General features: G+C 40.4%; 1 protein-coding gene across 1 annotated transcript in view; it reads right to left on the bottom strand.

Annotated features, from left to right (window-relative positions):
• Positions 1 to 876: 876 nt before the first annotated feature.
• The window catches only part of SHB (SH2 domain containing adaptor protein B), a 69,398-nt gene continuing 55,654 nt past the window's right edge, over positions 877 to 14,620 (bottom strand). The window contains exon 6 of the mRNA XM_062600172.1: positions 877 to 3,604. Within this exon, the coding sequence (XP_062456156.1) occupies positions 3,421 to 3,604 (184 nt within the window). The 3' untranslated portion in view covers positions 877 to 3,420. The remainder of the gene's footprint in view (positions 3,605 to 14,620) is intronic.

Here is a 14,620-nt window from a genome sequence, read left to right on the forward strand (position 1 = left end):
CTGCTTAAAGCCTACAGTCAGGCCATGCTCTCTGAGAAGCTGGAGATGTGTGTTTTGTACCTCTGCACTTAAGAGAACCCAATCCCCCTACTTTGTATCCTGGCTCTGATGACTTAATTTCACAGTCAGAAAATAAATCTTTATCAAATACAAAATTCATGTTGAATATTGTACTTAGACTTTTCCTCAACAAATGTCTAAGATTTTTCCAACAAGGGAAGCAAATGTGAGGTATAACCAATCCTACTTAATTCCTCTTCCCTGTCCCGCATATGTTCACAGCTCTGTCAAAAAATACTCACAAAAAATAGGGAATTTAATTTACATCTCTTATAAAATCTGGAAAAAGTGATTCATCAGTTTTATGCTGTTAACAGCAATAATTGGACGTTCCTTAAGAATCTTAAGCAAAAGAGTAGCAGTGTCTGTCAGAAACACACTTACCGTGCTTTGGTCGAGGTCTTGCAAGGTGCAGGTCATCACAAGAACTACTCATGGCAGAACAGAACAGGGATTCTGTATAAAAATTTATAGCCTAATCATTATTTTCACTGCAGAACTGCCAGTGTTGCACAGTTAAGTCACACAAACACAAATTGTTCTGAAAGACCATGTCAGCTGTCAGCTGCTGAAGATAATCTAAATACCTATCAACAAGGAGGAAGTCTCCACAATTAGAGAAAGAAAAGGCAGACATTTATAATTTTTTAAAATAAGCTTTTAATAGTCTTTTCATAGGCACGATTGCTATGGGGTCTTCCAGCCATAAGCAATACTGCATACTGCAACACACCACATTTTACATGAAAAAGTCTGGGAAGAGAACTCCTTCCCTGGAAAAATATCATACAATCACTTAAATAAACAAAGACAACATTACAGTGCAAACAAAATCTTGGCTTTATTTATGCTGCAGTAACTGAGAACTTTCTTTCTAAAACTATATATATATATAAAAAAATTAAATCCCCACCCACTGACAATGAACATTTTCTGAGATGATTTCCTTTCGCTGAACCAAGAATCTTGATCTGATCCTTGGAGGTGCAACAAACTGTATACACGTCTGCATGATGTGTATTGACCTGATTTGAGGGGGTAGGCGGTCTCAACCCCAACCTGCAATAAAGATGGCATGTGGTAGCTTCATCTGACTTTGGATCAGGCCCACATAAAGAAAGATTCAGTACAACAGTCCTCTCCTTGAGTTAAAGAGTAAATACACAAGGATGCTTGGCAAGGTTTACAGGAATCTTGGTCTCTGCAACTAATCGCAGAGAGAGTAGGGGCTTATTTTTCTCTTGCAGAAGAAATGCAGTCTGTAGCACAGCAACAATGTCAGACTCTCAGAAATACCCTTCAACATGCACAGCAAGCAACATGACATCTTTCTGTCCCAAGAGACCTGAGGGAGTTGACAGAACCCACACAAAGAATAGGACACAACAGATGCAATCTGATTCTTCATCTTTGTGAATTCTGCCAAATTCATGCACTCATACTCTGAAGAGAGAGGAACACGCACCACTACAAGTGCTTGTATGCTCTTGCCAGTTGGGTTATCTTACAAGGAAAAGTGATAGTTCTGGGAAGACATTAGGGAAATACAAGCTGCATGTAGAGCAAGCACATAAAAGGGGGTATTTGGTTTCATTCGGAGAGGAATGTTGCCTCTTTGTTAATTTCCCTGTGCCACTGTTCTCTCAGAAAAGGTTCAGTAAGAACCTCCTCCAGTGCAGCTTTGTTGGAATATTGGGTGAGATGGAGACAGCTGACTCAACACTGTTGCTATACAGAATGACTGTGGGCTCCTCACGTTTGTGCGATCAGCTCTCATTCAAACTGCTGGATGGAAGGACTCAGAGCAAACTCATATGCAGGACAACAAGACAGGCTTAAAAGACAAGCAGAATATTCACCACCGAGGTTACATATGGAACATCTTAAAGTTCTTACCAGATTAAACAATACAGTGAAGCATTATTTTACAGGCATTAAATGATTATTCCATACACTTTTCAGATCTGCACTTATTTCAAAGCATACACAGAAGGGAAGAGTAGGAGAGAAAGCTGAATTAAATAACAATTTCACAGTCTTATTGCAATCTGTAAAATATGTAAACTGCATGCTATTTGCTACTTCAGCAAGTAGCTGATGATCGATCTAGACATACAGGTGGGAGGTGGCACAAGGTCAGAACTACCAAGATACTGATTCCTCAGTTCTACATAACTACATTTTTTCACTTACCTCTTTCAACAAACATATAGAGCACATACCAATTATCTCTCAAGCGAGTTGGCATTGAGATGGCAGGACTGAGGTAGGACAGCTTCTACAGTGCTTCAGGCCAGCTGTAACTGAAACATAGCATGGAACTTCTGCTCACGGGGGAAATGAAAATTAGCCGGGAGGCATGTGTCAAGGGATTATGTTCTAAGAATACCATTTACATTGGAGAACTGAATTTCTGCTCTGATAAATACTGCACATCTCATTTATACAGCTGGAAAAGCCAGCTTGTGGAAAGGCAGTGGGACCCACACTCTGCTGCCTCAGTGGGACAGTTGTTTGCCCGAGATGAAATGAGCAAGTGAAGATTTTGCCTGAAAAAGCCTTGTTTAGAGCCTTCAACTCCCTCATGCATAAATACTAACCTATGCATTAAAATGACTGATTCTTAACTATCCACCTGCACTGATGAATGAAACTTGCAAATAAAGACAGTAACCCTTAGAGATTTATTATTGTACCAGAAAAGATAAAAATATATATTAAACCACTATTTTAATTACATTCCCTATTCATAAATAATTATCAATGATTTGCTATCACAAAATTATTTGTTAGGACTGTACACCTAAGAGGACTTTACATTGTTTGACTACCCCAAGAAACTCCATAAAAAAAAGATACACCAAGCTGAGTGACCGCACAGAACCACAGGGACTTCCCTGCTAAGCTCCTCTGCCAGTCCACCAAGAACACACAGCAGTATTTTGCTGGAACATGGTATCCCTAAGAGTCAGGTTACATTTTCACATGCAGAAGTTTCTCAGGGTAGTAAGAGATGTTGCTGGTGCTTTAGTGCTGAGAAGAAGTTGCTGATTCATTTTAAACCATGAAAGTACTTTATGTTAGAGCTTCTCATTCAAAGAGAAGCTCTGGCAAGGTTATCTGTTCTCTTTGCACTAAAATAAGACTCCTTTCTCTTAAGTAGAAGCACAGTTCCATGGGCACGCTGTAGTGTAAGAATACTGCACACACAGTCTCATACAGAATTCTGCAGAGGACCCTTGTGACCAAGACTAGAGGCAGCCACTCTCCAGCCCAGACTGAAGTACTGAGTTCTGGGAATGGAATACATGCGTCCCAGATTGCCTCTCATCCCATCCACAGGAAGGGGTGAAAGGGGTATTACAGAGTCCTCACGGCCACAGGGTAGAGAAGTGACAAGTGTTCTGCTCCTCTGATGGGCAGCTTTCTTGTAGTGTAGTAGTGGATGACTTCAGGAACAGTGTCAAAAGGAGGACTGTTCTGACCTAGGATGTATTTCTCTTTGGTTTTCATCAGTTTCATGTGCATAAAACCTTGACTGCTCCTGTAATGAAAGCAAAGAGTTAGTTCATGCCTATGTGTAGGAAAGGGGCAGCACCACAATAGTCTCTACTTCATGATTTGGAGAAAGGTAGAAGTTGTTCCTAGGTGCCAAGCTGAGAATACTCTATAGGTCAGTGACTTTTAGCTTTGTACTCCTATGGACAATTTGAAATGAACAGAACCTAAGCCAGGATTTTGTTTTCACCACCTATGCTCTCAGGCAATTCAGCCTTTTCCTGCTGCACCCTGGTGCAAGGCTGCCTCATCATGCAGCTGATCAGTCCGCACGAGATGACAATTGCTCTCCCTACTTCCCTGCAAATTTTGCAGTGACTATCCCCTTTTCACTACAGCCAATCATCACCTCAAGAACAAAGACAGTCATTGGTTTTGGCCTTTCAGAGGCCCGCGGCCCTTTTCATGGCAACAGATGCAGGCTGTAAGGCTCACTAACATCATGCAAGGTCTTCACTGCTGCAGGGGAGTCCTCGGGGCAGCAATTGCACAGAACTGGGCCATGTCCAGAGAGATGAGATTCAGAGAGATTCTCTAAATCTAAATGCTGAAGAAACACCAGCCTTGCTGAAGGACAGAAGATAAAAGTAAGTGGGACATGAGATGTATACTACCAGACATGCTGGATTTGGAGTTGGTGATAGTGGGAATCACTTGAGAGGTTCAAAAGCAAGAAATCAGTTCAGTGTGATAACACAGAGAGGAAATAGCTGCATCATAGCCATGTGGCCAGGAAAAAAAAAGCTGCAGACTGCAGGGCAGACTGCTCACCTCCCGTCATTTGGATTTGGCTTTTACCAACCAGTCAGAAGTAATCACATCACCCTGTAACTCTAGCTAGAGAAATCTTGCAGTTAATAGGGACTGGACAGTAGACAAGCTATGGAGGACCTGCACACAGGTCCCACCCAGGATCACAGAAACAGAGAAGCCAGCTATCCAAAATTAGGTGGAAGAAAAAACCCACCAAGTCCTGGAAGCAAGGAGCACAGCAATTTTACAACGATAAAGCATTCTCTTTCCCTTCCCTGCGCCCAGTGGCATCTGCAAATTGTCAGCTCAAACATGGAAAAGCAGAATCTGATTGTACGAAGAAATGCACCAGCAGAAATGAAAACACTTCAGCACAATGGGCTGGCCAAATACAGTGGATACCATTTCTGTGGCCTACATCAATAAGCCAGACTCATGACCAGCTGAGAGCCAGTTCCTTTAGGGCAAGTACGTCTTTGCTGCTTCAGCTCCATTTGGAGCAGTGTTCTGGTTCAGAGGTCAGGGCATTACAGTATTTGCTTTGAGTCAAGGGAATCCTTCTGCTGCTGCTGCTTTTCCCGTCCACTGCAAAGCAAGTGAAGTAGGGCATCAAGTAATTGCTCTGTGAACACATTGTTTCAAAGCACTGTAGCGCACAACCAGGCTGCACAACAAAGCTCCAGCTGCCACATTTCCCATCAAAAGAAGAGTCCTTGTGTCATTTTCCCCTCCTTTGATAAAACCCATTTGAGAAGCAAGCTGCAAATCACAGAAATCTCCCCAGCAGGTAACCCAGATCAGTAATGTATGCAAGCTTTAAAATGACACATAATGCAATTCACACTAATGCTTGATATAACATTATCATAACAAAAAGCAATTTTTGATCAAGACAATTATGAAATACTGCCAGAGAGACAGACACTAATAACAGAATCATCCACTACTAAAAAGCAAGATATTTAATAATAGATGATGTGATTTCGCAGCTGCTAGGGCATATTGCCTATAGCTAGAATGCACTTCCCACACCTTTTACTTTTCTGGTAATTGGTCAATGCATTTTTCATGAAGAATATGGGGCAACAGTTAAGCTAAATCAACTCCTTTCAGAATAAAATGATGACTTAAACCACTTGCACGAAAAGCTGATGTCATTAGAGGTAGAGGGGCCACCCTCATTTCTCAAAAACAGTAATCATCTTAATGCAATCCACACACAGTTTGTATCCCCGTTTTCTGAGATTTCTACACTAGCTCAAGGCAACGAGATCTCCCCCTTATTTCTCCTTTTAAGCACTTTGCATTACAATTTTTGAGAGGTATAGTCCTGCAACTGCTGAAATCAGTAACAAAGCAAACTGACTTCTGGTGCAGAAGGACTGAACTCAAGAGGCACCTCTCCTTGTATTTATCATCAATTTATCTCCTCTGTGCACTGTGACAGTTTGCTCACTCGGCCATTGAAAGCTGACTGCCTAAGCTTAGCACACTTGCAGATTTTACTTATCCAGGGCTGTTTTACCACTAACAAGGATCTTTTTGTGGAACTTTTTAGACGATTCAGATGTCAACTGGTCATGTGCAGGATAAATAGTTACCTTCATTTTCAAATATCATCTCTGTTTTTTACTAAGATTCCTAACAGTCCTCATTCAAGCACCAATCCTCTTTTCTCTTCAGAACAGTATGTAACAAAACTTGTCAGCAAATGGATGACCAGCTAACCTAACAGTTTGATCACTGAAAAGTTATTCTTTCCCATTTGTTCAATCTGTTTCTGCCCTTGTACTTCTACAGTTTTTGGGTTCTCATCCTAAAAAAGCACTAAGTAAAACACAGTCTGAATAGAAAGCCCTCAGAAGTGTTTTTCAGAGCTGATTTGTGTGAGGGTTGAAGAGCAACAGGGCTGGCAGTAAGAGCTGTGTAAAACTGACCTCAAAACTTTGCCATGTCAAGCATGCAAACTTTTTGTTCACAAAGTAGAAAGACTGATAGGTAAAAGAATGTAAGTGGACTGATTTTTCTGTTGCTGGTGTTTGCAGCCATCAACAATAAACTGCCAACTGTTTGCTGCAAACACCAGCAAACTAGTTTTCAACATATTGTTCATCATGGGCAGAGAACAAGTTTCTTTCCCAGATACTTTTCCCAGATATCTTTAAGCTAATCATTATTCCAGGCTTAATGGTAAATAACTGCAAACTAATGTTTGCTCTTAGGAAGCCAGTAATGATATTTTCAAATTCTTTCCTCACACGTAGAATCACTGGGGTTGGAAGGGACCTCTAAATACCATCTAGTCCAACTCCCCTGCTCAAGCAGGATCACTTACAGCAGGTTGCCCAGGACCAGTAAAAAAAATTTCCTTATGTTCAGGCAGAACTTCCTGTGTTAGACTTTGTGCCCTTTGCCTCTCATCCTGTCACTGGATATCTGCCTTCTCATAGTTTGAAAATGTGACACTGTGTATCTGTTGTCCACCTTCTTTGTTTCAGACAAACGATTTGAGCAGTCACTAACTACAGAAATATCAAACTACACATTTCCCACCCTCCTGAATAAAGAACAGCAAATCAAGCTGAAAGTCAGCTTAGCACCTTGATACTCTGCCCCTAAAATTATGTACTTCCAAGTGCATTTGTTTCTGTTCAATTCTGCATTAAGAATCCCTTTGCGCTGTACTTCCACACTGCCCCCTCCCATTTAAAGTCTCATTTGCTTCTGTTACAGGCAATCTTTCCTTGCTGTGCCCAGACTTGAAGAGAAGCAGTAGCTACTAGTAACAGGCAGAACGCACCTACACTTGTTTTACAGACCTGCTGATTCTGTACCAGTGACTGCAATTACAGCAAAGTTGTTCAACAGGGAATCTGGAAGTCAATATCCCTCCCTGTTCTTTTCCCCCAGATCCTTTCATTTCAAGTCCTGATCTTAGTAAGCAATGATATTATTGAAATTTTGGGTACAGGTGATGAAAAAGATCAGTGGTCAAACTGGCTATATTCAGTTTCTGCTTAGTTATTTGAGTACTGTGAGGCCTCATCTGAATTTTACAAGTATAAGCAGAACATTTTCCTGACAGTGAGTATTCCTGGTTTCAGAATCAGGATTTTTCAGTCTCTTTTAGTAACTTGCTGGGCCCAAGATTTTGAAAGAGCAAAGCATAAAGGAAACCCCAATTTCACATACAGAAATGGAGACAGATGTGTGTACCCAGAGAGAGTAGACCTAATAATTTTGCAAGAGAAGCTGCTGGGACCTAACCTATATAAGTCATATGCGCTATTGTTAGTATGGGATTTCTGAATAATCCTATGATTTCTCAAAAATTACAGTAATTCTTTCCCAAGCTTTTGCTTAACTGAGGGAAAATAGTAGATTTGTCACAGGCAATATTCACTCCTTCCTTTTCTCAATTCAAACTCTGATGAATTTCAAAGGAAGAATAGGAGAATTCCTAGCTGCTAATCCCTGCACTAAATTACTTCTGAACTTCTAAGTACAGATGTTTATACAGATCCAATACTTGATATGACTATTAGTTGCACCTTGTTTAGTGTTTTGCAACACAAAAACCTAAAATCTTTCAAATGCAGCTTCCCTATATTTTCTCTTCACTTCTCAACACTCAGTGAAGATGGGAAAGGGACAGTGCAGACAGTTCAGGCTGTGCTTTGTTTGATTGTGTGCTTGCAGTATGGTACAAGAACATTCAAGAAATATATTTAATGTAATATTTTGTTTTTTTATTTTCCAGAAAAAGTTACTGGCTTTGAAACATCACTCATCTTCATAAACAGAAAAGTCCTCCCAGCACTGCTTTTGCTTAAAAAAGCGCTGCTTTGTCAGAACACATTTTCTGCATCAAGACATCCATATTGATGAAATGTCACTTGAAGAAGAAAAAAGGCAACAACATTGCAATAACATCAAAAAATCTAGCTATTTTGGAACCAGACGCTGTCTTGCTTTGTTTTTCCATTCTGAAACAACTTTTAATTTCAAAATTTATCTTATGTTCTGTGCTGTCACTTCTAACAAATACTACAGTGTTTCAGGCTAACCTACATACAGCAAGAAATAAAATCTCCTCTTAAAAATAAAATCCTGTTCCTACTTCAGATGAGAGATTACTTAGAAAAATCCTTTCCTTGGAGACATCCAAACGCTGTCCTGTCCACTATATTTTCTGTCTCAGCTTTGCTTTTTCCAAGCACAGTACACAGCACAGAAAGTTACCGGGTATCTGACAGGCAGCATCTCCACGAACATTCAACAGTGTCCGCCTCAGCCAGCAAGGGATAACAAAATATCCCCTTACAGCACTATCCAACATGCATCAAGACCATTCTACTATGCCAGGCTCCACTCCCTACAGCCACTTCTCGTTTGCAGCTTGGGAGGCAGGATGTTATCCTGCTGGATAACACCAAATGATAGGGTATCCTGTGGAAGTAACAGTATCCTTGCTGCCTGCAAACACTAAGGCCCCTGTCACTTCTCTTTTGACTGCTAGCAGACTAGATATACCTGTTAAAATACTTTGATTAAAGTATTAATCTAGGTTTATTTATTCTTTTTTAACAGGAACAAATATTTTTCAAAGCGTAATTGCTCTTTAAGCCAGGATGATAGCTCTAAATCATGAAGCAAGATATATTGTGTGCTTCCTTCAGTTCACTATGTATCCACGGAGTATGGATACAAGCATTAATCCAAAAACCAGCACACGCCCAAAGTCTATGCTCTCAATTTCAAAAAAAAAAAGTCTTGTTCCATGGATCAATTTTGTATTTTCCTAATTGGCCAAAAACTTTGCTTGTAGTCTCCTCTGTCATTTAGGGAAAACTACATGTCTGTTTATGAGCCCACAGGATCAGGATGTCAGTAAGCGATCCAAGCAAAGTAAACAAAAAGGTTCGTTGAACTCAGCTTTATTCTCCTGCCCCAGAGGCTATGACTGTGGAGAAATTATCTGGCTTACCAAGTAGAAACTAGAATTATTACTGTTTTTAACTCATGCTTTGCATATTTAGCTGACTTCTGGAATAATCCTAACCTAAAATAGTCACATTTCCACAAAGTGAAATGCAAGCCAGGAAACGAAGTGTTAAACCTGGTGCATGCCACAACAAACAGCCTTGGGAAGGCAGAGGTCCTGACCAAAAAAATTAAAATTCCAGAACCTTTAACCATCAAATGCCAACAAATTCAAAAATCACTTAATTGTGGCAAAGCCTCTCATTGCTTCTGAGAAATCTTTGTGCGGAGTTCAGTATTACGTGTCCCTTGCGGCCAGAATAATCTCAAAACACAGGGAATAAACAAAGAATGCAAGGGCAGTTGTATATTAAGGTTTAAGATGAATCTAAATATTGGAGATCTCAGCGGGATCAAAAGCTTAGAGTGCTACTCTTCAGGGCATCAGGCTGGAAACTGTTATTATAATGAATGAATATGCATTTGGCAGTAGTACTAATTCTGAAAACACCCATCATTCAACAGAAAGACAGGGAGCCATTACCACCTGCCAATCAAGCATATACTTGAGGCACATTTAGATCAGGGGACTGCCCTTTTCCTACAGACAAAGTATTCTGCCAAAATCTGCCAGCTGTCCTCACATACACTAAATAATTCTGTGAAAAGGGGGAGTTTAAAAATGCAGAGTATCAAAAGCTCCAGCCAAGACAAAATGCCTCTTCCACCTCTGAAGAAAGCAGTCACCTTTTATCCCTGTGACTGAATAGCCCATGCAACTTGGTTTCACATTTGAAACCTTTCAGTAAGGGAGATTACTGCCCAACAATCAGACAGAAATAAGTTTTACTAGTATACACCATCACAATGTTAGATTCATTAACAGGATTTTAAAGGATGATTATTGTTGCTGTTAGCTGCTATTATAGTATTATATTATAGTATTAACAATAATTATTGTTAATTGTTATTAAATTCTTCACCAATATAACAGTGAGGACTCTCAGCATTCTAGAAGGTTCTAGGTGGGGACAGATCTCTGGAAATGTCCAGTCCAACCTCCTTCTCCAAGCAGGAGTCACCCAAAAGCCGTGTCAGGTTGCCGAGAGCTTTTGAAAACTTGCAAATACGGAGATTCCCATGGAATCTCTGTAGCACTCTCATGAGGAAGGAGTTTTTCCTTATGCTCAGTGAGAACTTCCCTTGTTGCAGCTTGTGCTTGTTGGCTCAAGGTACACTTCTGAGCAAAGTTGGACTGTCTTAACTGTCCTGTTTAGGCAGTGAACAGCTGCAATTTGATCCCCTCTCCTCTTCTTTCTCTTCTCCAGGGTGAAGAGTCCCAGTCCCCCCAGTCTCTTCACGAGCTCCAAGCCCCTGATCATTTTCATGGCCCTGCTCTGGACTTGCTCTTGTTTGTAGACTTGTCTTGTGTAGTGGTGGGGGCCCTCAAAGCAGCTGCAGTATCCAAACACAGCCCTCACCACCGCCCTGTAGGCTGCAGATGGCCTTCATTACTACAAAGTGATGCAGAATCACTTTCTGTGTGTTGTCCACCACAGTAGGTTTCTTTCCTAGACATTCAGGTCCCAGCTTGTATTGTTGCACGGGATCATTCAGTCCTCAGGCAGAGGCTTTGCATTCGTGTCAGTTGAACTCCATGAAGCTCCAGTCTGTAATTGTTATGTCACGTTGTTGTTCTTTCATCTTCACATTTTCTGTGACCCTTCCAAAAAGCCGGCTTGTCATGACATAGAAAGATGCTTCCCCTTTGCTTGCTGGGCCTTGATAGCGAAAGATACTGTCTGTGGGAGGCTCAATGGCTGTGTGCTATCCAAACCACTGTATCCACACTGCTCCATACTAGGGAAAGAACTGGCATGAATTCATAGCTGCTAGCTCCATGCTCATACTATTCATATCTGCTTCTTGGCTGTTTTGAAGTGTGCCTGTATATATGCCCTTGTGGCCTGAAAAGTCTGAGAAATTTAGCAGATTGCTCTCCAATTCATGTCAGACTCCTGAAATTAGAAGCCACCTGCGATTCCACTAATTTAATGGCAGATCCATAAAATACTCTGTGGATACATAATGAACTGAAGGAAGCACACACTATATCTTGCTTCATGATTTAGAGCTATCATCCTGGCTTAAAGAGCAATTATGCTTTGAAAAATAATTTTTCCTGTTAAAAAAGAATAAATAAACCTAGATTTTAAACTTGTAGAGCTTCAATTACAGGGTTTGTAGTGGTTTCTGCTCAGCAGAAAGGGTCACTCCATCATAGAATTGCTCAATACGTCTGAAATTAAGAAGCTGGAAGAGCTGCAAGAGAGGGGACAGCTGCCCCTCAGGCCTTTGAGATCTTTCTGTTCTAGAACATAAATCATACTCCTTACCTTTTCTGCTACAGCAAATGTCAACAATGCTGACAAGGAAGACCAGCTTGCTGGACCTCAATCCAGAATCCCGTGGAAGGATGATTTTTGCCTCACACACTTGTCACGAAAAACAATTTCTTTTGTTATCGAGATGAACAATACATGAATCTATACATCACAAAGACCATTTCTCAAGCCAGCCTCCAGAGGCAGCCAATTCATACACAATTAATTGTTGCTGGGTAACAATGCTAACTTAAAACCACAGGTATTGACATACGCAAGTTAAATCACTCTGACGAATGCTTTTACCTTCACGTGCATTTTGACTTGATAATAGAGCGACTTTTGTGTTTGCTTCACATTCATTGTACTGCCATTTTTGGAACAGGAGCAAGACAACAAATAACTTGTGCAAATTCCTGTGCAAGCTAAACCTATGTGCACCTCTTAAAAATCCATGGAATACAGAAGCTTTCTTGATTTTGTAAAAGAGGATCTTTGGAAACATGACCATTGTTTTAAATGGAATTGAATAGTTGCTACCATCTTTTGGTATGAACTTTTCAAATACAGGCAATATTTGCATAGATTCTCATTGCTAGACACAGCTGAGCTTTGGGAAACTTATAGCTAGTCTTCCATTACAAGGGAAATAGTCCAATGAAAACACTGATTATGTTAAAAACAAAACAAGAAAAACCCCACCAAAAACTGCCACAAGAAGCTAAAGAATAGACCATCCCATTGTTTCTTTTTCCCAGAATTAGAATGCATTGTACTGTATTAAGAAAATTCTGGCTCACACTTGATGAGAAAGGTCTCCCAGAAGCATAAACACAACTAAAAGGCAATGATGAATGTGAGTGCCTGGGGGATGTTTGCAACATTCAGAAGCCACGGTTTTTGCCCTAGAATGATCTTAAAGACACAGAGCCACACAATTACCAGAAGTTACCTCACACCCCACAGAACAATTCCACAAAACTATTCCACAATCCACTGATGTACCATTCAGACATCTTACCATTTCTATAACTCAACAGAATTATTTGTGTCCAAACAATAATGATAAAAAAATTCCAGAGTCATAAATCAAACAATGTAACCAGAGGAGACAAAAGTAACTCACTGGATTTAAGTATTAACTTTGCCAGATATTGGAAGGTTTCGTTTAATGAACTAAAATGGCAACAACTAATGCTCTTAAATATTCAAAGTGCCTTTGGCTTCTGAAATACTTAAGACGGCTTGGAAATGCAATTTATGCAGGTCTAAGGACTATGCTGTACTGTAATCGCATCATGTGCCTATGTGTCAAGGGAGAATTCTGCAAAATGCAGATGTATTTGTTCAATGTCACAGTAGGAGAGACAGCAAAAGGTCACGGTCCATCCTGCTCTGGCATTTTCTTCTCCAAGTAGCCACGGGAGGCTGACAGAGCAGAATTACCAACAAGAGAATACCAAGCCCATGATGTAAAGCGAGGAATTAAAGATATTTTGTAGTGAGGGTGAGGGCTAATGGGATCTGTCCAGAAAAACAAGTGTAACATTATGTCACAGTTAAAAGGATTTCTTTCTCATGCTAGAAACCTACACCTACAATCAGCTATAAACAAACAAACAAACAAAAACCCATCAGTCTGACTCATTAAAAAAGCAGGAAGCTCAGGCTGGTGCCAGGCTCCCAGCAAACAGCCATCTCTTTGCTCCTTCTAGTCCCAGTGATTCCCTGCTATAGGGAAAAACGCAAAAGTCATATCACAGGAAGACCACTGTAATTGCACTCCTGACAAAAGGCTAATTGATGGGGTGGGGGAAAAAAAACATTTAATGACAGACAATTTCTCTAAATTCCAAAACTTAGTCAATATTTTAGAGCTGACTCGTGTGCATAGTCATCCCTGTCATCTGTTCATAGCTTTTGTTTATTGTAGCTTCCTGTTCTCCTACTGACTCGTGGAGGAAAGGGAATTTGATAAATTTACACGCTTCTGCACTGCAACCATGCCAGCACCATATTAATTACAGAATTGGTTTTATTGCTTAAAAGCAAGCTAATTCTCTATTTACAATAAGATTATATTACACAGAATAAGATAATTCTGCTAACTTAGCTGGGCAAAAGTGAACCTAATTGTTATTTTCTACCCTTTCTGTCAAAGAGGCAAGACAATATTGAAACAAAAGAAAAAGTCAATAAAGATCAGGATGTAGTCAAACTTAAGAGAATATTCTCAAAGTCATATAAAACATTTCTGAAGAGGATTCTTAAGTTTCTGGGGACGTTCCCATAGGAATTCTGATATAAGTAATGACAAATTGCAAGTAGAAGGGAGTAGAGCCTCCTTTTTTGACATGCTTGGCAAAAAGCCATCCCCTCCACAGCTAAGAGTAAGGCCCCAGTCTATCCTGCAAACCATACCACTTCATAGGCCTGGCAATGAAGACATCCTTTATGTTTGGGGAATAGATGCAGTATACCTCGGATCAAAAGGCCTCTGAGAAACAAATATCAAACATCTGAGGAAGCCCATTGCCTGGCAACAACTGGACACAAAAAATAGAAGAGCATCACAAAACTGTGGGTTTTGAGGCCATTACCTATCCACATACAATGTTTCATCATTAGCTTCAATTTGCATGTCAATAATTTTACTGAAACCACGGCAGAAAACAGTTAAACTGCAGTTAGCTTCAGAGTCAGAAGCCCAACACTAGCATATGCCTATAGTCTCTAATAGAACTGTCACAGACTGCTTCCAGAGAGGTTATTCCATGGGAACACCGGCCATACACTGTAAATTAAGCAGGGGTACTGTACAGATCATACCAGAGCAGCACCTACGACAAGGACCTAGTTTAGGAAGCCAGAAGCCCAGTTCA

Source organism: Rhea pennata, chromosome Z, assembly GCF_028389875.1.
Source record: "Rhea pennata isolate bPtePen1 chromosome Z, bPtePen1.pri, whole genome shotgun sequence".
Taxonomy (NCBI): domain Eukaryota; kingdom Metazoa; phylum Chordata; class Aves; order Rheiformes; family Rheidae; genus Rhea; species Rhea pennata.